General features: G+C 35.2%; 1 protein-coding gene and 1 long non-coding RNA gene across 2 annotated transcripts in view; both read left to right on the forward strand.

Moving 5' to 3' along the window:
* LOC115878858 (stearoyl-CoA desaturase 5-like) overlaps positions 1 to 26,222 on the forward strand; it is a 65,814-nt gene extending 39,592 nt beyond the window's left edge. The window contains exons 4-6 of the mRNA XM_030895475.1: positions 8,545 to 8,732; positions 15,373 to 15,552; positions 25,736 to 26,222. Coding sequence (XP_030751335.1) covers positions 8,545 to 8,732; positions 15,373 to 15,552; positions 25,736 to 26,114 — 747 coding nt within the window. The 3' untranslated portion in view covers positions 26,115 to 26,222. The remainder of the gene's footprint in view (positions 1 to 8,544; positions 8,733 to 15,372; positions 15,553 to 25,735) is intronic.
* Positions 12,579 to 14,247, forward strand: LOC115878877. Its single transcript, XR_004049632.1, has 2 exons — positions 12,579 to 14,145; positions 14,210 to 14,247. It is a non-coding gene; the product is annotated as an uncharacterized LOC115878877 (long non-coding RNA).
* Positions 26,223 to 26,850: the final 628 nt, after the last annotated feature.

Below are 26,850 nucleotides of genomic sequence, written 5' to 3' on the forward strand. Positions count from 1 at the left end.
CTTGCAAATTATTATTTAAAATGTTTCACATAATAATTAAACACTAAACTCACAAATACAACAAAAAGTGTTAAAAAAATTTGTTTTAATAACTACTTAAAACCTCTACTGAACTCTCCCACAAAAGAAAATTAATGATTTTACACCAAAAGTGCCAAAACTTTACGCGATACACGCACGATACACGAATACACGTACAACATAACGTTGATTTTGGTTTGTTCACATTCTTTAAATGATTTTGGGAACCCCCGAGACATCGTAAATACCGTTAAGAGCAGTAGGGTCCTCTACCGCTCCCGTATAATACGACTTGCCTTGCGCGCCACAGTGCCGATTGTCCGTTCACAAAAAACTCAATCCGTTATTCTATAGATGTCGCTGGTTAATTGATTTGAGTTTAATTTTGGTAAATAAAATGATCAGCACAATCGACTATCAGAAATCGTTCTAATAGTATCAAGCTTTTAAAACTCCAGAAAGTTATCCATATAGTTATTTTGGGAACCCCCGAAAAATCGTGAATACCGTTAAGAGCAGTAGGGCCCTCTACCGCTCCCGTATAATACGACTTGCCTAGCACGCCACAATGCCGATTGTCCGATCACAAAAAAAGCTTAATCCGTTATTCTATAGATGTCGCTGGGTTATCGATTTGAGTTTAATTTTGGTTATTGGTTAATAAATAAGATGATCAGCACGTTCGACTATCAGAAATCGTTCTAATAGTATCGAGCTTTTAAAACTCCAGAAAGTTATCGGAGATTGTGTTTAAAATATTCGTTAGTGCATATTTTTGTGTTGGTAATCGGTATCGGTATCGGAAAATGGCGATGGCCTATACAAATCCGAAGAAGTTGGATATGCTTCTAAACTCTACCTAAAGTGTGAATTTTGCATACTTTCTCCTGGAAGGTGTAGGGGCTGCGGAAGCTATGAAGCTTTATTCCGAAGAGTATTCGAATAGACAGATCACGAATGCTCGAACCTTTGTGAGTATATTGAAAGTAAAAGAATTTCGCACTTCCATTGTCTTTATTTATTTTGATTAACCTAACATTTCGGTCAGAAAGGTCACTTAGCGTTATCAAGTGTAAACTCTGTGAGCTGTGAGTATGGTTCAGCATTTGAGGGATTTTGGAAGTTGGATCCTCAGGTGGCATCAAAGTTCAAGTGTTGTTAAGAATTGTAGTTAAGTTAAGTGTAGTGTTAAGGGCAGTTTTGAGACTGGTAAAATGGAAAAAAAGAAAGCTTTGCAATTATATCGATCTTCTATCGAGATATCCTTTTTTAATGTTTGGTAAGTTTTTTTTCTTTTAATTTAATTTGGGAAATGTGGGAAGTATGGCTACTGGCGATCATCCACTTAATGTTATGGAATTTTGCAAGTAGTTTTTAAGACTTTCTAGTTGCGGCAACAGCGGGCGGCGAACAAGGCGAGATCCGGGAAATTGCCGATTTCCCCCGGCGGCTCTCAAAATGTCGCAATTTATTTTTAAAACTTTCAAAGTTAAATAACTCGGTTATTTTCAATTTATTTTAAAAATGGTAAAGAGAAAATATGTTTCTTTTGACCAGATCTACCACCCCTTAAAATATTTGCACTCATTTCTGGGACACCCTGTATAGTCAAGGGAAAAAGTTTAAAATATGTACCCAAAATTGCCCTTACAGGTCAAAGATCGTAATGAGATAAAAGGTTAACATAAATAGATGTTAAATCCGAATAATCAATCAATATAACATGGTTATTTTAATAATCAAATACAAGTAAAATTTAAGCAATGCTGAAGGCAAATACTTAAAGTGTTAAAAAAAATATAAAATATAACAGAACGTTAAATTTTATAAATTAAAGGTTAAAGTAATGCTGAAGGCAAGTACTTAACCGGGTAAATGTAAAATGTTAAGAATAGTTAATTTCTTAACACACTAATGATTATTTAAAATCAAATTAATAAAAGTTTAGTTTACTATAAAAAAAATATACTGGCCTTGTATACCAAATTATACTAAAAAAAGGATCTTCTTAATAATACAAAAACATCACAGCATCCAACTCTTCCTTAGAGGGGTGCAGGGCTGAAATCTAACCAAACAGGCTGATACTGATTACCTCGGTGATTGAAAAACTCGAAGAAAAACTTAAGGAAAAACTTGGCACAAACTTCTAGCAACATATGCAAAACAACTTGCAGAAAAACGTCTAGAAAAATGTCTAGAAATACTTGAAGAAAAATACGTGGAAAAATGCTGAGAAAAATACGTAGAAAAATCTGTAGAAAAACCTAAAAAGAAATGCACGGTATTAGTTAACCTTACATTTTAAAAAACTCGAAAAATATACGAAGGTATTAATTTACCTCATTGTGAAGGCACACAATCAATAATTATTTAACATTTCTTCTCATATAAGGGCTGGACACTTCTCATCAAAAAAACTGGAATCTAAAAGAAAGGCATGTGAAGGTTGTTTCTACCAAATGGAATGTCAAAGAAAATCTTACTAAAACTATAGATCCATTAATATCTCAACAATCAAAAACTATATGGGATCTCCATCCATCTATGGGACAACAAAATCACAATATTTTTCCCATAATATTTTCAATAGAGAGCGTTCCGAAATTTATGTGTTGTAGAAATGTAAAAAGAATATCGATAAAATAATAAAATACCGTCTATAATAAAACAAAGTAGCAATTGGAAAATGAAAATGCTACAATGTATGTATGTATTTCCCGCGACTTTTGGATTCTTTGTTTTTGTCTCTGTCTAACACATTTGAATTGGCGGTATCGATTGTTTTTGATAAACAGTAAAATTGTCACGTGATGGTCATCTTTCATGATTTATAGTTTTTTTTGTTTTTTGTTTAATAAAAATTTCATTTTTCATTTCAGATATTTGTTTCTTGATTTTTTCCAGTTCACATCCCCAATGAGCCCATAGGTATTCTTACGTAATTTACTGGCAGTCTCGTGAAAGGAATCATTAGAAGCATTTTATATTTGATCTTTTACAGGTCACATGATTGAAAAACTCCAATTTCCCAATTCCCGATTTGCAGTAATCAAAACTTGGGTTTGAAGCAGGATGAGGCAGGATTATAGCAACAAAAGCAGGAACTTGTCTCAGCCATCCTGCTTTTTTGTGTCGCTGTGTGACGTCACCAATCAGACTTAAATCTAATCTTAAATCATTATCATTAAATAATAAGTATCTTAAAAACAAGTCCAGCAACAGCAAGTGTTGCTGGGACGAAATTTAGAGCAGGATGCAACAGGGGTATAGCAGCGCAAGTAGGAACCAGTTTTAGCGATCTTGCTTCTCATGTGTTGCCAACTGGGAAGTTAGCAACCAAAATAAAAGTAACTATAGCTCAAAATTGGTAGGCGTGGTTGGGTTGGGATTTGAAGCAGGATAAAGCAGGATTGTAGCAGCCCAAGCAGGACCGTATTTTATAATTCCCGCTTTCTCAATGAGTTGCTAACTTCCCCGATCTAATATAAAGACCTATTCCGATAAGCAAATCGTTTCGAATAACGAATAACTATGCGCATTGTATTACTTTGTGCAAAAAAATATTGTAGTTATTTATGTAATACTAATAATATACAGGACGTCCCAATATTCCGTGGACATAGAACTCCTTCGTATTTTTAAAATGTGCTTCGTTTGTCTGTTAGAGGGCATCAAACTTTAAAAAAATAAACACATTTTTTCAGAGATTTTTAAGTACAGTTATTCCGAAGTAAATGAGATTTTGGGTGTCTATAACGGCCTACACACGTAACGATTTATCGTACTGCGCGTTGAACTGCAGATCGTAAAGAAAATCGTACGGCTTGCAGTACAGCCATTTTTTGTACACACGATGCGACACATTGTACTGCCGCAGTTCAGATTATTCACTTTTCGTTGAGAAGGGCTACCGTTATGTCAAGAATTTCAAAGAAGAAAGCTGCCGTACTTGTAGCTGCGGTATTGCTGACAGATGAAGATGAACAAAAAGAAATCAAAAAGCGAAATGGTGTAAAAAGTGGTTGCTGGAGAGAAAGAAATTTTTTTTCATTTTATTTGCATAATCTTTTGATTTCACGTCCCATAGGCATCTATTTTCTCTATATAAATCAATAAAGTGACTATTCTAGAGTTCTTTACCTGTCGGTATAAAAGCCGGCGGCTGTGGCCTACAGGGGGCAGTATAAATATACAAGTGCAGTTGACGCGCTAAAATTCAAAATAAATTCTTAGTTATAAATCGTTTGTAAATAGTTCTATAAGTCTTTTATCGTTATTGTTTTTGTTAATTAGTGTTAAGTAAATAGTGTTTAAATAAATTGTGACTTTCTATCCACACGGAACCGACGAAAAACGTAACAATTGGTGTCAAGTGTGGCGTGTGTGATAGACTAAAAAAATAATAAATAAGACTGAAAATGGCTTCGAAAAAATTGTTGAAGGACTTGAAAGTGTCGGAATTAAAATGCATACTGGAAGAGAGAGAATGTGAGACAGATGGGAAAAAAAGCATTTTACAAGCAAGACTAAGAGATGTTCTGATCGAGGAAGGTGAGGATCCTGACACATTTTGTTTTGAGTTAGTAGGTGATCTTGACTCGTCATTGAAGAATTTGCAAGAAAATTTAAACGACAATTTGAACAGTAAGATAATTAAATTAGAAGAAAGTTTGAATACTAAAATCAATACATTAGAAGATAAGATCATCGAAAATTCTAAAGATATACAGGCCAGCTTTAATAATAAAATACAGGAATTAGAAGAAAAGATAATAGATACACAAGACAAAATAACTGAGATTGAGGAAGATGTAAATAGAAAAATTCCCAGAACGTCTTATTTTTTACATCCATAATCTTGATTAAACCAAAAATAAATAAAAATTATATCGTAACTGCGCGCTGCGGCAGGGAATACACTACACGCGTTCAAACCCCACCCCAGACACGACCCGTTGATACGATATTTTAGGGAAGCTCCGTACTGCAAACGATTTGACGACTGCATACTGCAAACCATCCAATTTCCCTACACACGCTACGATTTATCGTTAATGCGTCAGTTTCGATGGATATCGTAATGCATGCAGTACGATAAATCATTACGTGTGTAGGCCGTTTATGATTTGCTAAGTTCTTTAACATTTGACTTTCACAAAAATCAAGAAAAAGGGAAGGGTGAAAGATACAAGAATCAACGGGAAGGGTGAAAGATACCCCAATCCCTATGTGAATTTTAGTATAAATATTTTTCACCGACGACGCGACGACCGATTTTTTTTTAAATAATCGTTCTAGTGTTCTAAATTTTTGTCTCTTGCATAAAAATGCAATCGGGCATACTTTTTGAGAAAAAAAAATCGAAGCTGACTTACAAAAAAAGTTTTTTGTCACACCAAGTTATGGAGGCGCATAAATTTTCTTAAACTCTAATAATCTAGTTGGCGAATATTTGGAATTTTATGTTGTATCACAAATTATACAGGGTGTTTCAAAAAACATGTGCTATCTCTCGTGGGGAGGTTCCTCACGTAAAAATAAGATTATTTTTTCATATCAACATAGATCCGATTCTGCTTTGTTTCGTAGGTCCAGGGTGTTAAAATCTTAATAATCTTTCGATTTATTATAATTTTCTTCCAAGTACTTTTAGTGATTCGAATGAAATTTTGAGGGTAAAAGTTACTATAAGTGCTACCTATTTTAATGCTAAAAAAGTGTCGATAAATTATTCAGGGACGTGCATATGGGTTATCACTGGAATATTTTTCAAAAAAAAACATGTGCGCCACTTTTATTTTTGACCTACGACTTTTATTTTGATACCAAAATTGTGTAGGCCGTCTAATACCAATTAAAAGTTATCTCTTGATATTTTGTAGAATTCGGCCTCCTTGATGAGATAAACGCAATCTTATTAATCACAATTAATAAAAATTACAGTTGAGAGGTCGAAAGTAAGAGTGGGATAAAATTTTGTTCAAAGCAAAAGTGGGCTTAAATTTTCTCTAAGATCAAAAATAGCATATACATCACAACTTTGGGCAAAAGTGAATCGAATATTAATCAGCGCAAAAATGATTCGACAAAATATTCAGGGCAAAAAAGCTATAAAATATTAACCCGTTTTTGCGCTAAGAAAATAATACGTAGATTCGATAGACGATAAGAAAATGGTTCTTTTTACCTCTGCGCGCTGCCGTATTTATGTACTATCGAAGGGACGTTTTTATAATACTATTGAGTATTGAGTGCTGTTTCATTACCAACTCTGGTAGCGCTTTGGAGGAAATCGTCGTTGGTGTTGAAACTGCTATTCAGCACTTGCCCGAGGCTTCTAAAGTATTTGCAAGAGAGGCTTGTAGAAATCAGTTATCAAAAAATATTGTTTCAAGTAATTCATTAAAATCTAACAAAGAGCACAATATTGTCAAGAGTTTGCGTAACAAAGATTGTTTCTATCTAAAAGCTGATAAGGGAAATAAGGTTGTTATATTAGATAAAAAAGACTATTATGATAAGGTTAACAACTTAATCGATAATGGCCCCTACATAAATTTGAAAAAGAATCCCTTGTCTAAGATGGTAGCAGACGTTAAAAAAACTCTAAAAGAATGTAACACCCTTATTGATCTTTCTTTAAAGAGGAAATTGCAAGTATCCAATCCCTCATTACCAAAATTGTATGCTTTGCCAAAAATTCATAAGCCGGACAAGTCTATGCGCCCAATTGTTTCGGCTGTAGGTTCTCCGACTTATAATTTGGCAAAATGGTTATCAAGGGAGTTCGAAAATTTACCTGATCATGAACCTTCTTTCTCAGTTAAAAATAATATTGAATTCATTAACAAAATTAAAGATATAACATTGCATGAAGGTGAAATTTTGGTCTCCTTTGATGTATCTTCGTTGTTCCCAAGTGCTCCAATTCCACATACTTTAGGCTATTTGAAGGAATTACTGAACGCAAATGGTCTCGACAACAAAACTGTGATTGAATATATTGAGCTTACATCGTTATGTATGAAACAAAACTGTTTTCAATTTAATAACAACTTTTTTGAACAGCGGGAAGGTACAGCAATGGGTAATCCATTGTCTCCATTTTTGGCTAATTTATTCATGAGCAGGTTTGAAGTGGAAGCTAAGAATCAGTTTAAGTATTTTCCAAGAGTATGGGTTAGGTATGTGGATGATATTTTTGTTGTTTTTGACACACATTGAGACACCATAGATAATTTTATTTCTAAGTTAAATAATCGTTTTCCTTCCATTAAATTTACGCATGAAATTGAGAACAACGACAGATTACCATTTCTAGATGTATTAGTTATTAGAAATACTAATAATTGCGTGGAATTTGATATCTATAGGAAAAATACCACACGCTGATATATTCCTAATGAATCACATCATAGTGTTGAACATAAAATGGCTAGTTTAAATTTCTTAGTTCATAGATTACTTAGTTTCCCACTTTCCAACGAAAGAAATGAAATAGAAAGAGATTACATTAGGAATGTAGCTGAGTGTAATGGATATTCTCCTTCACTAGTTGATAAATTAATTAGAAAACGTAGGTATAGGTTAATGATTTCTGAAAATTCGACTTTTCAAGTGGAGAAAGATACGTCTAAATATTTTTCGATACCGTTTCATAGAGAGTTATCCCGTGGTCTAAAAGGAATTTTTAAGAATGTCAATTATAAACTTGTGTATAGTGCTAATAATAAATTACAACAATTATTAGGTAATCCAAAAGATAAAACACCTCCACTGAAAGGTCGGGTATTTATGAAATTTCTTGTAAAGATTGTAATCAGAAATATGTTGGGCAAACTAGAAGATCAATATTAACTAGATTTAAAGAACATTTAGCTAAGATAAGATATGGTAGACCAGATAAATCTTGCGTTGCCGAACATATTGTTGATAATGAACATTGTATAGATCTTAATAATTTAAAATTAATTAAACAAGTCTCAAATTACGCAGAGAATCTCAAATTACGCATTAGATGCATATGAAAGCATCAGAATTAATAAATGTAAAGATAGTATGAACAGAGTCAACGGTCCAATTCCTTCAAGTTCTTTGTTCCTACTACTCTAGTGGCGGAAATGTAACTGTTACGCTTAGTGGGCTCTGACTCGGTTGGCTAGATTTTGCCACGCCCACTCGGTGCGCACTGAGCGAGTATATAAACGCTCAACTTTAGATTGTACTTTAGTTTATAATCATCTGCTGATGATGCTAACATGGTTAGCGAAACGCGCGTCCAGTGTAAAAGTAAAAGTGTTTTGGTGTATTGTGGTGATTTAGTGTTTTTATTTTACAATTAATAAAATTAAAATAAAAATAATAAATTATACATTTTACCTAATTTATAATATTATTTAATAATAAAAAGAACAATTTTGATCACCGTGTACATTTTAACACATATTTAAAAACAATGTTTATTTATATATATGAAACGTTACTGCTGTTTTAATAACTAATGTATTATAAATTTAACAGGCTCGTGATCATAGAGTACATCACAAATATACAGACACTGATGCTGATCCACATAATGTAAATAGAGGATTTTTCTTTTCCCATGTTGGATGGTTGTTATGCAAAAAGCATAAGGATGTTATTGAAAAAGGCAAAACAATCGATATGTCCGACGTGCTAGCAGACCCTGTGGTCCAATTCCAAAGAAGGTGAGTACCTATTTAAATTTTGCCAGCTAATGGCAATAGTAAAGAAAGGCTTAATAGATGATGTATACTGGTAATATTTTTTATGCTTATTTCTTATACAGGCTCCGCTAATGGTGCGTCGAGCATCTGTAGCTCCTATAATAAAAAACTTGAGAATTTTGTTTAAGTCATAGGTTTAAGTGCAAACCTAAAGTATGTACTAGGATGGATTTCAGGAAAATATTTTAACTTCTATAGGGTGGCTCAAAAATGCGTAAGTGGATCGATATGATTGTTTATAAATGGGACAAATCGTATGTTATTGCGTTTTTGCTTCCATTCAGATCACTTTGCATAATCCTAAAATATGAGTAAATATATTTCGATAGTTTCAGAGATATTAATAAATAAATAAAAAATACAAGAACTGTTCTGAAATCAAGACTATGTTAGGTGTTGACTCTAGATGGTCTGTACTTACTTTGCTCCAGGGGGGCTTGTCCTATGAGGCAGATGAGGCAGTGCCTCACCAATACATTTGAAGAGTTACACGTATTAATCGATACATCTTTAATCACAATTTTATATTTTTTTCCCTATTTGCATCAATAATAATTATATTTTTTATCCGTCATTCTACAATAAATTACGTCGATGGTATTCCTTTAAACGCGCTTCCTTTCCCATATGCGACAAACTCGACGATACATATATATCCATCTCATTTGTTCTTTAAGAAGTATATGTGCAGAGGTTTGTCTCTCGCCTTTCCTTGTCTAACGTATTGTGGTATATCGCATTGACGGAGCGACAGCGTTCACTGGAATCTTAAATCTATAGAATGAAACGAAAAAGCATAGGCAAAACCTTTAGTTGAAGAGAGATAAAATGTATGGAGTAGTAGCGCGTAAAAAGACCGTATTGAGGCGAGCCTCAAATGTAAATTTAAACCTTAAAAGCCGTTCGTTAAAAATATGTATCACTTCCCGATCAGCCCGAGAGATTTTAGGCGACAGGCTGAAAAGGCAGAATTGCATTATTTGGGAATTTGTATTAGTTTGAATCACAGTTTGAATTAACTCTGCCGGTTATTGCACTGTTTTGTCTCTAATTGATTAATATATACGTTTTTTAATGTGAATTGCATGTTTAATTACTCGTCTTACTGATTACAACGTATTAAGTATAAAAGTGGGCAGTGACTACTACCAAACCTAAAAAGTGGGCAGTGACTTGTTGATTGATATGATGATTTAGAGGACCATGCATGATCAGAGGACTTCCCCAGGTAAAGTTTTTCGAATTCGAATCATTTCTAGATAAATCGTGTACTCGTATAGTCAAAAAGTAAAGCAACCTGTTACAGAGATTTCATTTTGTTTTATTTTTATAGGATGGGTAGAAAAACAAAATTTTACCATACAGAGTAAAATATAATACAAAATATCCTGAGGTCGCTTTGATAAAAATTTACTGTTGCAATAGCCCTATGTAATAGGTACCGTATGATCCAAAAAAGTCCAGTTGGCTTGAAAATGACGATCGATGACATTTCCCATATAATTTTACATATACAATGACAGCGATCTTCATCTTATAGCCATCGCTGACGCCGTTTTTATTCGATCATACGGTATAATACTGCGAATTATATTACATAAGGCAACTGCTAAAAATTTAGAAATATTTTAAATACAAAAATGTGCGTTTTTTAAGTCTGTAGGTATCTAAAATACTAAAAATAATAAACAGTGTGTATTGCATTTAAAAAAATTGAGATATAGCATTATAATATTGCAATGTTGGCCGTGATACAGGGTGTCCGTTTCGGAGATACAGGGTGTGGAAGTTTCATTTTTATTTCGATTTTTTCCAAATAATTTCTGAAATAACGTCAATATTTGAATGAAAATTTTGATGTCAATATGAGAGGGCGCCACCTACATATGTTTTAACTGTTTTGAAGACCAATAACTTTTTGTCCGTACCTGTATAAAAGTACTGAGTGAAAAAACATACATTTCCGTGACCTTTTACGTAAAAAATGTCTCTTGGTAAAAATCGCTACGAGTAACCGTTCCCAAGATATTTAGAATGGAAATAGTCATACACATACAATTGACAAAAAATGAACACGTTGAGTAGACAGTTATTTGATTGAAATAATAAATCCGGGAAATTTTTATTTTTTTAAATTAATAATAATTTTTCTGCGAAGAAATGATGATTAAACAGTTTCTGTTTAGCTTTTGGCACAAAAAATTTTTAAATTTATCATTTCAGTCTAATAAGTATTTAGTCAACATGTTAAATTCATGCCAATGATGACAGGTATTGATAATTTCGATTCTAAATAGCTTGAGAACTCTCAAGCGATTTTTTCGTAGAGCTCGTAGCGATTTTTTCCAAGAGACCTTTTTTACGTAAAAAATGTCGTAAATGTATATTTTTTTACTCAGGAGTTTTATACAAGTACGGACTAGAAGTTATTACACTGCAAACTAGTTAAAAAATATAGTAGGTAGTTAAAAAATATAGTAGGTAGCGCCCTCTACAAGTAGAAGTCATATTGACATACAAAATCAAAATTCTCATATCAAAAAACTCCCAGAAACCAATTTTCATCCGAATATTTACGTTACTTCATAAATTATTTGGAAAAAATCGAAAGAAAAATGAAACTTCTACACCCTGTATCTCCGAAACTAATCATCTTAGGACATACATTTCTACGAACTTTTTTACTTATTTTTATCTGCAGAATATGCTGTCAAAGTAATACAGTTCGGACCACCCTGTAGATTTTTTATTTATATAATATTAATATCTCTGAAACTATCGAGATATATGTACTCATATCTTAGAATTATATAAAGTGATCTGAAAGGAAGCCAAAAATGCAATAATATACAGGATGTTCTGTGACGCTCCCCCGTTTTTGAGAGAAGCTCACGGACGCCGAGCTGCGTTGGTTCGGTTCCTCGGGCGCCACCCCCAACGTTGAGAGACCACTAGTGCCAATACGGGTAGCTTTTATACAGTGGAGATACCAGGGAGTGATGAGATGAAAAGAAAATAAAACACACAATTAACTATAACGTAACACTAGGTTTTTATTTAACTAATTAATTATGTACAAAAATAATCCAGGAAGGTTCACGTCCTCGAATCGTAACAATAAAATGTATATTTAAAGACCCGTAGAGTAAAATTTACAATAACAACCATGTACCTCTAGAGTTTTGATCGATTATTCCCGATATGTAACTCTCTGACTGATTCTATCCCGTGAATTCAAAACGCGTTCCCGCAATGACGTTCTATTAAATAAAACGATGCGAGTTCTTGATCGGCATCGAATTTAGCGGCGTCCTCATGAACACAGACATGTAAGTACCGGAGCAACACACTCTACTACGACGCGACTCTCTAAACGGCGGCGACGTCGTTACAGGCGTCCCGATGGTCACAGCTAAATATTTCTCGGAACGGCGTCCGTTTTGACAACGAAACACGGACCTCGGATCGGCGTCGAAGTTAAAAGCGTCCCGGGATACACAAACGCGAGTCCTGGATCGATCGCGAAATTAACAGCGTCCTGTGGGACACAAACGCGAGCCCTGGATCGATCGCGAAGTTAACAGCGTCCTGTGGGATACCCAAACGCGAGTCCTGGATCGATCGCGAAGTTAACAGCGTCATGTGGGATACGCAAACGCGAATCCTGGATCGATCGCGAAGTTAACAGCGTCCTGTTGGATACGCAAACGCGAGTCCTGGATCGATCGCGAAGTTAACAGCGTCCTGTGGGATACGCAAACGCGAGTCCTGGATCGATCGCGAAGTTAACAGCGTCCCGAGGGATACACAAACGCGAGCCCTGGATCGACGTAGACGTTAGCGACGCCTCGGCGAGTTGTACGTCGTTTGGATAAGCGCAGCCCGCACACACACCGCCCGGTCAGGACAACCTCGGGATTTCGGCGAGATCCCGTCTAGCGTCACTGATGCAAGGTGCCGTCCGGACGACACACCTAGAAAAATTCGGGAGCTACAAAACCAGCCTCGGGATTTGGGCGAAGTCTTGTTTTAGCTCCGTGAACATTCGCGACCCGTGCGTTTACTGAACTACCCTGACTGTCCCTTAAGAAGATGAATTAATTATTAGCGCGTAATTAGCTTTCCCCTGAAAAACTGAACCGGAGCAGATGTCAGACAACCTTTAAAAGAAAAAGACATAATTCCTGGCGACCTGCCCGTAGCACAGCGTAGTCCCTTTTTGCCTGCTCGACAATCCTGGCAATTTTAATATTAATGAAGAAAACTACGAACTCTCGTCTCATCAACCGAAGGATACGTCAGACCGGAGCTGATTTCAGACAACCTTTAAAAGAAAAGGACATAATTCCTGGCGACCTGCTCGTAGCACAACGTAGTCCCTCCTTGCCTGGTAGGCAATGGTTGTTCTCCCGCGCTCTTAATATCCTAACAATCCCGTCAATTAACTCCCTTATCCCTATAACGCGTCCAGGTAGTCGAGTAAACGTTTTATAACACTAAAAATAATACGACCTACCCTCGGTCACTTTGGCGGTGGGTGCTTACCTTATACAGTGCGACGACAGGCGGCTGGCAGCAGAACACTTGGCAGGGCACTCCGGACTCGAACCTCACTGTTTCGCGTGCGACCACAAACTAGTGATGGAGAACTATCGATGGCGCTATCGATAACTATCGATATTTTTCACTATCGAAAACAATCGATAGTATTTGGAGGCTATCGATATTTTGCGATAGTTCGTTTGGAACACATCTCTACTTAGATTGAGGTTATAATATAAATGGTTATTGTAAATTTAAACGTATTTGGTTATAAATATGTGTTGTTTGTTCATAAAGAAAGTTTAAAATGGATAAATTTTTAAACATAAAAAGGAAAAAAGAAGACAGTCCGAGCAGTCGTCGTAGCAGTAAGTAAAATTTATGAACAAAACATAATGCATTTTTAAAAGCATTAAATCCCCCCGAAGTTAATTGAATATGTTCAAGCTAGGCTGTTCCCATTTCCCATATGAAAAAAGAAAAGTAACTCAAATGGGCACTTTGATGGATCCTCGATTTAAAAAGGAAGGTTTCAGAAGCAATGAGAATGCAGAATGTGCAGCATAAATGGAGCAGGAAATGGTCCAGATTTTGAAAAAAGAGGAGGAAGCAGACCCCACAGAATCCAGATTTAGAGATGACAGGCCTGGCTACGAGCAGTACCTACAAGCACTACTACCACCAGCAGCAGTGGAAATCCATTATTTTCTTTTATTGAAGAAAGAATTTGCCGGAAAATTAAATCAATAACTGCAGATGCATTCATCATCAAACGTCAGTATTTGAGAAACAAATTGCAACTTAAAATGATGATCCTCTTCTGTTCTGGAAGGTAACTATTGATAAAAATATTTTTTTGTCGTAATATTAAAACGTTTTGTTCTTACTTTTTACAGGTAAATGGAAGGGATTTACACCCACTGGAAGAATGTAGAAAAAAATACCTGTGTATTCCAGCATCATCTGTGGAATCTGAGAGGACTTTCAGCACCACAGGCAATTTAATAACAGAGAGAAGATCAAGATTAAAGGCAAACAATGTTGATATATTAACATTTCTGAACAAGAATGAATGTATAGTCGGAAATGTAAATAATTAGTTAAATAAAAATATTGGTTTTGATTATTTTATAAATCCATTATTTTATTAAAAAAAAAACAAATAATTTTAATAGAGATGCTAATTTTCGATAAAAGTATCGAAAATACTTTTTTTTAATTAAAAACGGTAGGAAATTCGTACTGTCTTTAATTAAAAAAAACGTACGAAATTCGTATTGTTTGTTAAAAACGGTATGAAATTACCGTTTTCAATAAAACAGTACGGAATTCGTACTGCTTTTCATAGATAACTGATAGATAACTAACAAATTTATGTTAGTCAAAACTATCGAAAACAATCGATAGTTATCGATAGTCGAATGTGTGAATATCGATGACTATCAATGGCCGTGACTATCGATAGTTCTCCACCACTACCACAAACTGTCCAACTGGAGCTGCTGCAGCCGAGGTACTCGACTGACGCTCCCCTCCACTCAACCTGCACTAACAGAGTAGGGAGAGCGGCGCAAACGTTTCGGTTTTTCGCATTAAACTATAGCGACCAAAACCGATCAAAACTCTCTTACAAAATGGCAATTAAATATTTAACTTATTTAATTCAACAATAGGAACACTAATGAAGTTCATTACAATAATGATTTAACAATAAAATACATTGACTGTCATTATTAAAAGAAAATAAAGGCTCTATTATTCTAGTATAATATTAACATAATATACAGGGTGTCCTAGAAATTTTATGCACTTCATTACAGTTCCATTAAAAGAAATCATTCCAATCCACTCACATTTGTTTGAGCCACTCTATAGAAGTTAAAATATTTTCTTGAAATACATACTCGTACATACTCCAGATTTGCACTAAAACAAAATTCTCAAACTTTTTATTCTAGGAGGTACAGATGCCCGACGCACTATAGCCGGACCCTGTATAAATATTAAATTTTGCGTTTCTTAATTAAATAATGTAATTTATTGATTTTTTTTGTTCTAGGCATTATTTAAAATTGATTTTCTTAGCTACTTTAGTAATACCTATGTTGGTCAGTTGTTACTTGGGTGAAAGTGTATGGATTTCATTTGTCTTGGCTGTCAGCAAATATGTTTATACTCTACATGTAACGTGGAGTTTAAATAGCGTTGCTCATATGTTTGGATCAAAACCGTATAATAAGTAAGTAAATAATATGAATTAGCATAAGATCGAAAAAAAACTGCCGAGAGCTATTCTTAGTGGGACGCCCTGTACATATTTTATATCATTGTGTAGTGTGTGTTAATGTTTTGTCCATATAGAATATATAGAGAGACTACTCGTATTATGTGTAGTGATGATTGTACCCATACTATCGGGATAAGCTATTTGATTACATTATGATTATTGTTAGTTCCCAGTAGTTAGAATGCAGAAACAAAAATCGTGGGTTCAAATCCAAACATTTATGACGACAAACATTCAAAAAATCCAAACATTCATGGCGACTCCAACCGCCAATACCGACACATATCAGTGCCCTTATAGTGAGTTTATTTGACTCTTATGCACCAGTCAGGACAGCTCGCATAACGAAAAAAAAGGCACCTTGGATCACACAAAATATAAGATATTTGATGGAGACTCGAAACAGAGCATTAAGCAAATATAAAAAGAGAAAGACACTTCAGAACTGGGAGTATTATAGGCAGCTTCGAAATTTTACAAGTGCTACTATTCAAAGAGAAAAAAAGGCGTTTCTTGAGTATAATTTACGTAACCGCAGTGCAAAAGATAATTGGAAGCTTCTGAGAAACTTGGGTGTTTATTCCAATGATTCCAAACACATTCCTGATTCTGTGGGTAGTGCTGAGGATCTTGGCGAATTCTTTATCAGTTCCGTTAGACCTACCACTCCCGATCCTCATACTTTGAATTTCTACTTACATAACAGGAAGAAAACAAATGCGTCATTTGAGTTCAGGATCGCTACGGTTGACGAGGTACGCTCAGCTTTTTTATCGATAGAATCCGAAGCAGTGGGTACCGATGGTATTGGATTGACCATGCTCCTTTATTGTTATCCAGTTATTCTTCCGTACATTGCGCATATTATCAATTCATGCATTGAAACTTCCACATTCCCTTTGGGCTGGAAGTATTCATTTCTACTTCCTGTGCCTAAAGTATCCAGTATCACCAGTATGAGTGATCTAAGACCAATAAGTATCCTTCCAACCCTCTCTAAGATATTTGAGAGGGTTCTTGAATCCCAGCTGAGAGAATACATAAATAAACATAGTCTCTTGCCTCCGATTCAGTCGGGATTTCGGAAAAACCACAGTTGTACAACAGCATTACTCAAGGTAACGGATGATATTCTGGAGGCTGCTGATCGGGGTGACCTCACTGGTTTGGTTCTCTTGGATTACTCGAGGGCTTTTGATAAGTTGAATCATCAACTCTTATTAGCAATATTAAAGTTTCTTGGGCTTGAGTGTCGCGCATTGAAACTTGTCGAGAGTTATCTCTCAGATAGGACACAATCTGTAAGATTAAATGGCACGCTGTCTAGTGTTCGACATATTAATTGTGGTGTCCCACAAGGATCAATTCTGGGTCCATTATTCTTTATCCTCTACACATCACAGCTCGATTCGGGTTTGAGAGATTCAACGTCGCTTCGCTTATATGCAGACGACACGCAAGTGTATATGTCTTTCCAACCAGGAAAAATATTGGAAGCCAATGCCATCCTCTCTAGTGAACTTAGTATACTTCTAAAGACATCATCTAATCATTGTTTAGACATTAATCCCAATAAATGTTACGGTCTTTTATTTGGTAGAATACAGGCTAGAGACCAATATGAAAAATTGTTTTCTGTGTCTTTGGACGGAAAGAGGTTGAATAGCTGTAAATCTGCAAGGAACCTTGGTGTGATTATGGATACTCACTTAAGGTTTACTGAACATATTAACAAATGTATAAAAAAGGCCTTCATAAATTTAAAACTGATCTACAATCAACGTTACATCTTAAATCCTAATCTCAAAAAGAAATTATGTGACACCTTAGTTCTTTCACAATTTACCTATTGTGACTCACTATATGGACCGTGTATTTTAGATCATGATGCTAAACGCATTCAACGACTACAGAACTGTTGTATCCGTTTGATAGGCAGTATAAAAAAATATGATACAGGTATCACAAATAAAATGGCGGAAATTGGTTGGCTCAACATGGCTGGGAGAAGAAAATTTCATTCATACTTACTAATTTATAAGATAATCAATAATAAAAGTCCATGTTATTTGTTTGATAAAATTAAATTTAGGTATGATGAACATTCACTGGACTTGCGTCACAAGTTTAATATCGCTCCCCCTATACATCGCACAACTCTGTATGAGAGATATTCAGTTATCAGGCATGTATTCTTTATAATAGAATTTCTGTAAATCTTAAAATTAACTCTTATTTGAAATTTAAAAGTTCTATACGACAGTTAATATTTAATTCTTCAATTTAAATGTTTAGATCTTATAATCTCCCGTCATGCCTCCATTTTAGTTTGTTTTGATTTATTTATTTATCTACTTAATGTACTTACTTGTTAATTACTTTCTGTATAATTATCTATAATACGGGATTAATTATTGGTTGCCTTTTTTTTACTCATAGAATTATTCTCTTTGTGTATCTATCATATATAAATACTTATCAATTATTTCATGTTTCATGTATAAATATTTAATTAATTGATTTTCGGTATATTCTAACTATGTTATTCTACCCTTTAGTTTTCTATTATAATTATTATTGATTTATTATAATATTTTTATATAATATATATTAATTATGTCTACTAATTAGGGTTAAGTTAGGAAGCTAAGCTTCAACTTCGCCTTTTGTGATTTTTTTAAATTTCGCAATAAAGTCTTTATTATTATTATTATATAGACGAATCCAACAGAAACTTAAAAAAAATACCCGTTAAGTTTCTGTTCGATTCGTTTGTATGTGTCGGTGTTGGCGGTTGGAGTCGCCATGAATGTTTGTAGGCATAAAGCTCCGCGCGCACTGAATAGGTATCGGCGAGAGCGAGAGGCGCGAGCGGCACGACCGGTCGGAAAGTCGGTTGTAGCCGCGCACTGGAGTCGCACGATCGACGGTCGAGAGTACGTCACCAGCATAATTTTGACCATAGACGAGGAGAAGTTTATTCAAATTTAGTCAAATTTATTCGGCATTTCAAAAAATTATAAAGTATTATTACTATTTATATTTTTATGCAACTTTTTATATTTTATGGTTTATGATGGAAATTGATATTATTTAGATCTTAACCAAACACACATTAATATATTTAGATTTTAACAAACCACATAAAATTAGTGAAATAGAGTGGAAGATGGGGATAGAATATACTACATGACTCTTAGCTTGACCGATTTTAACAAATTTGGTATAACTCAAAAGGGTTTAATTTGTTCTTTAAAAACAAAGCTAGATATGAAAAATAGTTAAATAAAACTTCTATTTTTAGTTTTTTAATCTAAATAAGTGTCATTACAAACATTTATATATAGCTTTTATTTTAAGTTTTTAAAATCTTTGTTTTAAGTCAGTAGTAAATAAAACGAAACTTGTGTTTACATTTTGTTTAATGATTGACGTTTCGACCAATTTTAATTCGATCTTCTTCAGAATCTATAATATACGTATAAATAATTTTCTGCGTTTGTGGTAAGAAAAAATTATAAATTAAACACATTGTTAGTGATAAAATTGTATTGTATATTATAAATTCTAAAGAAGACCGAATTAAAATTAGTCGAAACGTCCCTGTGGAACAGGCATATTAAGAACACTACCAGCAAAGCCATAAAGGCTCTCATGATATGCAGAAGACTGGCCGGAAATAGATGGGGCTGCTCCCCTAACATTTTGCGCTGGATGTATACCATGATAGTAAGACCCATGATTACTTATGGAGAATTGTACACAAAACTAGAGCAACGGACGGCAAGGCTAAACCTATGCAAAGTCCAGAGACTAGCATGTGTGTGCATCACAGGAGCCATGAGAACCTGTCCAACAGCAGCAATGGAGGTCATTCTAGATCTAACACCACTGCACATTGTCATTGGTAGATATGCCAATGCGACAATGATTAGAATGGTCACTAACGGAATTAGTACTGGGAGAATTGTCAGATCAGGGGCTTGGAACACCCTCAAAAGGAAATACCACTTCTGCAACTCCCAATGGACGATATGCCAAGAACGTACAACTTTGACAAACATGTCAATGTAGTATTGAGCAATAAGAAGGATTGGAAGAGCGAAACGCTTGCCCAGCAGTTAAAAGACCATACCATAACTTGGTATACTGATGCTTCCAAAACCAATACGGGAACAGGGATCGGAGTGTTTGGGCCGAGAGCTAATTACTCCGAACCAATGGGCACTTACCCTAGTATCCTACAGGCAGAAATCTACGCTATCGAGAGATGCGTACAACTTATCTTAGATAGGAACTATCGGAAACAAGAAATAGCCATCTTATCTGATAGTCAAGCAGCATTAAAGGCGATCAACTCAGTATCAATCAATTCGAAATTGGTCAAAGAATGCATAGAGAAGCTGAATAAATTAGCCAAAGAAAACAAAGTCCTCCTACACTGGGTGCCTGCTCACCAAGGGATAGAAGGCAATGAAAAAGCAAATAATCTAGCTAGGAAAGGAGCGAACACTCCACTAACTGGACCAGAACCGTTCTGCTTTCCAAGTGGTAACCAACTCAAGGCGGAACTCAAGAACTTGGAAGATTCCATCCGTAACTTGGAATGGAAATCTTGCAATGGTCTAGGACACTCGAAGAAGTTTCTGAGGGCTTATGATCAAGAAAAATCACAGATCTTCCTGGGTCTGAGTAAGAACAATCTTCGGATTGTCACGGGGTTTTTAACAGGACACTGTCTCCTCAATGAACACCTCAGTAGATTGAAACTAAGAAGAAACGGCGAATGCAGATTCTGTGGGGAAGATGGTGAAACACCAGTACACCTCATCACTGAGTGCGCCGAGACGACAACCATTCGTGCCATGAATTTTGGTACGACTGATATTGGAGATGGAGAACTACCCTCTATAAAACCGTCCCAGATGCTGGCTTTTGTCAAAGCCCTGGGACTGTATGATGAGTTATGATTCAAGAAAGGGGGACACAATGGATCTGTAAGGTCGAAGTGATTAACCCCCCTCCCACTCATTCTAAATTCTAAATTCTAGTCGAAACGTCAATCATTATACAAAATGTAAACACAAGTTTCGTTTTATTCGTTACTGACTTAAAACCAATATTTTAAAAACTTAAAATATAATAAAAAAAAGTCATTATCGAAAAGGAACGGCATCAGCGATGACCATGAAATGAAGGTCGGTGCCATTTTATATGTAAATTTATATAGGAAATGTCATCAATCATCATTTCCCATCCAACTGGACGCCGTTTTTTTTTTCTATCATACGGTAGATATATGTACAAATATTTTATTCAAACATAAATATTATTTTCTCTATTTGTACCTTTTACGGAGCGATCAACATAGTAACACAGGATGACTATTTATCAGCTGTTATTACTAACGTCAAAACAAACTAAAAATTAAATAATATGATAAGTTTTTTGACGATATTTAAATTCGATTTTCAAAATAATGTGAGATAATCAAAACGAGATGAGAAATAAATGGGTTTAATCGGAAGGTTTTCTAATTCAGTTATTGAATAAGTGTAGTAAACAATATAGGTTACGTGCTTGTAAGAAATTTTTATAAAAAAACCGCCTATTAAGTATGATATGGCCTCGGACACTTTCGATTAATAATTCATCGGACATATTTAATGTAAAACCGCTCCACTAAAAACAGTTGCTCGGCGTAGACTATTCGCCCCCTCCCCATTCTCTGATTTCGCCTGATGGCGCGAGTACCGCCGATAGCTTGAAGCGCACCGAGCGCACCGATCTAATGCGGTGCGCGGGCTTACATTTATTTCAACGTAAACTGAAAATTACGTGTCGCTCGCTCTCGCTGATACCTATTCAGTGCGCGTGGAGCTTAATATGGATTAATACAGGGTGGCCCATCGAAAACGTTCCGCAAGGCATAACGGCCAGGATATTCTTTTTTTCACAAAATCCAAAAACACGTCAATTTTGTTTGTGAGGGGGACAACTTTTGCCCCAAAAATGATTGCAAAATCTTCAACCCTCTGAGCGGGGGTGTCATACCCCAACTTTTTTCAAATGGGAAGGGGGGTCAAGTGGCGCCGCAATGAAAAGACCTTTCTATTCTCTATATTTCCCCGCCTCGTCTTTGAAAATCGGTCGAGGCATTGAGAAAATATGAAGGATTGAAATTTGAAAAGTTTATTTAAACGTTATGATTATTGTTAGTTCCCAGTAATAATTAGTACGCAGAAAGAAAAAAATCGTGGTGCCTGAAGAAACGACAATAAAGTTGCGAAACGTCGCAAAAACATTGTTTCCTTTCGAGCCTTCCCAAACACCCACGATTTTTTTCTTTCTGTTTATTTAAACATTTATCAGAATAAATGATAAGGATAAATTCCTTCGACCAATTTGAGTTTTTTTCTTATTATTTCTAGATGTTTACGCATTTTTTTACTTGCCACAAGGTTGAACGATCAGGTGCGGTAGTTGCTAGATAGCTGTTCTGTGACTTGTGCGTTAAAATTCTTCTCAATATCGTTAAACTGACCCACAATAGAATTTCCAAAAATACCAGCCCACATGTTCAATTTCTGAAGGTTTTGTGTGTCCACCTCGTGAAAAACCCTGGGGTTGTCCTCAGCCCAGTACCGACAGTTGTGCCGATTAACTACATCGTTCAAAAAGAAAGTACAATCATCCGAAAAACACACATAAAATAGGAAATTATTATCCTTCGCCACTCGTTCACTCATAGTTTCACAAAATTGCAAGCGACGATCAAAATTGTCTTCGTTGAGTTCTTGTATCAGCTGAATTTTGTACGGGTGGAACTTGTGTTTTTTTAATATCCTTTGGACATTTGTACGATTCACGCCGGTCTCATTGCCTAATTTTCTTGTACTCAGCGTACTATTCATGGCAACTTGGCCCAATACGAATACCTCCATAGCTTCATTTACTACAGGGTTTTCCCTCTGCCTTTTTTTATTCATAACAAAACCAGTTTCGCGAAATTTTGCTACTAACTCGCGAACAATTTTGCCATAAAGGTGTTTGTCAGGATGGCGTTCATTGAATATCTGCGCAACCCGATTGCCACATTCATTATTTTTAAAATAAAGTTCGATTATTTCCACTTTTTCTGCAAGTAAGTACACCATAATAATTGTTAAAAAGTTTAACGATGTTGAGAAGAACTTCAACGCATAAGTCAGAGAACAGCTATCTAGCAACTACCGCACCTGATCGTTTAACCTTGTGGCAAGCGAAAAAATGCGTAAACATCCAGAAATAATTAGAAAAAAATACCCAAGTAGCAACTATCTGACTTCGAACTAAATCTGACCTGAAGCGACGTCAGACTTTGTGCAAATTTAGGCCGGGTGCTGGTGATACGACCTGTGACGTCGCTTTCCTACTAAAAGCGACGTCGTTGGATCTGAGTCGGTAAATATAACGATCTGTCGACGTACAAAATAACAACGTACCATTTTTATTAATTTCCCAACGTCGTTCCCACGTTGGATTGCACGACGTACATATACTTGAACTAGCCCGACGTCTACCCGTTGTCCGAATAGGATACGTCTCACTGATAATCCCTAAAGTAACGTCCAATTATATTTTGTTGTATTTTATGTTCATATTTATAACCTAATTTACGTATCTCTATTTACGTCCGCAAATACAACCCATTAAGTAGCATTTGCGACCTAATGAACATCATGAACATAACCTAATAAAAAGTTTTTGTAAACAAACTTATGCCTAAAAAAACACTAAAAAGGCATTCATCTACATTTTACAGAAAGAGGTCGAGGCTTTTGCAAAATAATAATAGTAGTAGTGATGTCTTGTCTCCACCCATAAATGATTTTTATCCTCAAGATATGCTGCATTACACTGGTGCATCTTAATTTCATTTTTTAGCTTAGGAAACCAGCAGACCCCATCCTCCTTCCACATGTGAGGTTAGGCTTAAAAAAGTGGCTGCCCATTTTTTTAAGGAGAAAACAAAAACTAAAATATAGTTGCACAAATCCACAAATCACTGATACGCAAAGTGAGGTTACGTGGCGTACGTTGGAATTATATACGTCATAATACGATTGCCGGTCGTCCGGTTTGATGACTTCGGTCGTGTGAGACGACTAATGTTGGAGACCCGGTCGGAATTGGTATATTGGTAGTTCATGTCGGACACAGTCGGACACAGAAATCCGCCATTCTTAACACGTATCCGATTGTCAGCCATTTTAAAATCGTTTTTTGTTTTTAAAATTTATATTCACATTTCGATTTCTAGTAGAATAATATTGATAAGGTTGAGTTTGGGGGGAACCACAGTACAGTTTTATGATTAAACCAGAAAATTAAAAAAATATTTTGCGAGTAACTTTTTATAGATATTTTTATTTCATAAATCTACCTAATTTTGAAGGCGCTCGTTGTTTTCCGGAGTATTTTAATCAGATATATTAAAAAAGTGACTTCCGTTGACAAAACTGATGTCTGGATTAATGATTCAGAATTATTATAATATGTAAGAGTCTTGTTTTCCGTTAAAAAATTGTTTATATTAAATTGTGTTATTTTAAGAAATAATATTTTATTTGAATCTCTAATTGACTTTTCTTGACCGCATGTATACAATGTCGTTTCCTAGACGATGCGGTTTGCATTGTTGATGATTATTTAGACTGACGTCGCCATTTATCAAAAAATATTAAATTCAGATTATAATTGTGTGGAAAATATTTCTGGGACTGAATAGAAGGAATGAAGTATTATTCAGGTGAGTGTAGTTTGTTCACTCACGGGCATTACTGGGATTTGTATGAGAGTGGTTTAATATTATTTAGTTAACAGTTAACACTGAGCTTTAGTAGTAGATAGAGAAGGGTATTTTAGTATTACTTTTGTGTGTGGGTGTTTTATAGTAGACAAGTATTTATCAAAGGGCATTTTAATATGTGAGTGAGAGCATTACACAAGTGTCCCGGCATCTAAGGTGAGTTTAGCTTCTTTTGTTTATGTTGTTTGAATATTAAATTGATATTAACACCATTCATATATTATGCTATATAAACAAAAAAAAAATATTATATTTTTCTTACTCGCTCTTACAAATATGAAATTAAATAGGCACTTATAGTTATATTCGAGGAGTGATTATGAATCCATTTGTAATTAGGTAGTTTGGTTAGATTTTTATGTATTCTTGGTAGCGAATATGAAACCAAACGTAACGTAAGTGCTTAGCGACGAATTATAAGTAACTAAAATCCAACGTAATATGACGTTGGTAATTGGTAGAATTACATTCCCTATTAGGTCAGATACCGACGTCGAGGCGACCCGAATCTGTATTCCCCATTTAGGTACAAATAAAGGTCGTCAGGCGGTCGAACCGACGTTGGTACCCGACGTAGGGTTTATTGAACGCGACGTATACCCGACGTTAGATAACGTCCAAGTGCTACTTGGGTAGCAAATTGGTCGAAGGAATTTACCCTTATCATTTACTCTGATAAATGTTTAAATAGACTTTTCAAATTTCAATCCTTCATATTTTCTCAATGACTCGACCGATTTTCAAAAACGAAGCCGGGAAGTATAGAGAATAGAAAGCCCTTTTCATTGCGGTATCACTTGACCCCCCTTTCCATTTGAAAAAAAATGGGGGATGACACCCCCGCTTAGAGGGTTGAAGATTTTGCAATTATTTTTGGGGCAAAGGTTGTCCCCCGCACAAACAAAATTGACGTGTTTTTGAATTTTCTGAAAAAAAAAATTACCCCGGCCGTTATGCCTTGCGGAACGTTTTCGATGGGCCACCCTGTATATGTTTTGGTGCCTGAAGAAGCGACAATAAAGTCGCGAAACGTCGCAAAAACATTGTTTCCTTTCAAGCCTTCCCAAACACCCACGATTTTTTTTCTATTTGATTACTTCTGACAAAACAACCTTTTAGCTGAAAATAGCTTTGATAAAGACGAATATACACGTCGAAACGTCGGCAATTAAAAAAAGGTTGTCTAATTCCTGGTTCTAAACCTGCGAACGCCATTTCATCAAGTATATTTAAGCTTATTTATGTATCTCTAATTTTAATATAGCTGCAACAATATTTTTCCAGGCATATTAAAGCAGTAGAAAATGTAACTCTGGGCGTTCTGTGCATAGGCGAAGGATGGCATAATTTCCATCACTGCTTCCCGTGGGATTATAGGACTGGTGAATTTGGAAGCTACGGATCTAATCTTAGTGCGGGATTTTTAGATTTGATGGCTAAAGTTGGCTGGGCTACTGAACTGAAAATTGCAAGTGATGATCTCATAATGAAAACAAGTCTTAAAAATGGAGACGGTACCTGGCATAGCGTAATTAAAGAAAACAATAATAATTTAATAGGCAACAAAAATGTAAAAATAAATTACTCTAATCACACATGGGGATGGGGAGATCCGGATATGAAAGATGAAGAGAGTAACGCCATAAAAATATTAAATTCTTGAGGGACTGATTTTATCCTAGACCGGGATATATTGATTCAAGCAATTTTTACTTTTAAGGTGTTTGTATTTTGTATTAGTTTTTTTATTAAATGATTTTATAAAAAGATATACATCGATTTTAATTAACACTACAGCTTAAAATTAAATTTTCGTCACATACGAGACCTACTTATTTTTTTTTGTAAAAACTATAAACAATAGATGTTATCGTGGGAACTATAACGATAGTATAGTAGTATAAAAAACATAATATACAGGGTGGTCCGAACTGTATTCCGGAAACTTCAACAGCACATTTTGCAGATAAAAATAAGTAAAAAGGTTCGTATAAATATATGTCCTAAAATGCTTGGTTTCAGAGATACAGGGTGTAGAAGTTTCATTTATATTTCGACTTTTTCTAAATAATTTCTGAAGTAACGTCAATATTTGGATGAAAATTGGTGTCTGGGTGTTTTTTGACATGAGAAATTTGATTTTGATGTCAATATCACTCCTACTAGTAGAAGGCGCCACCTACATGTGTGTTAACTCTTTTGAAGCGTAATAACTTTTTGTCGGTACCTGTATAAAACTACCGAGTGAAAAAATATTCATTTCTAACACTTTTTACGTAAAAAATATCTCTTTGTAAAAATCGCTACGAGCAACCGTTCTTAAGATATTTAGAATGAAAATAGACAATACATGCCATTATTGACGAAAAATAAACACGTTTTGAGTAGATAGTTATTTC

Source organism: Sitophilus oryzae, unplaced genomic scaffold (genome assembly GCF_002938485.1).
Source record: "Sitophilus oryzae breed Bouriz unplaced genomic scaffold, Soryzae_2.0 scaffold_1536_pilon_pilon, whole genome shotgun sequence".
In the NCBI taxonomy this organism is placed as follows: domain Eukaryota; kingdom Metazoa; phylum Arthropoda; class Insecta; order Coleoptera; family Curculionidae; genus Sitophilus; species Sitophilus oryzae.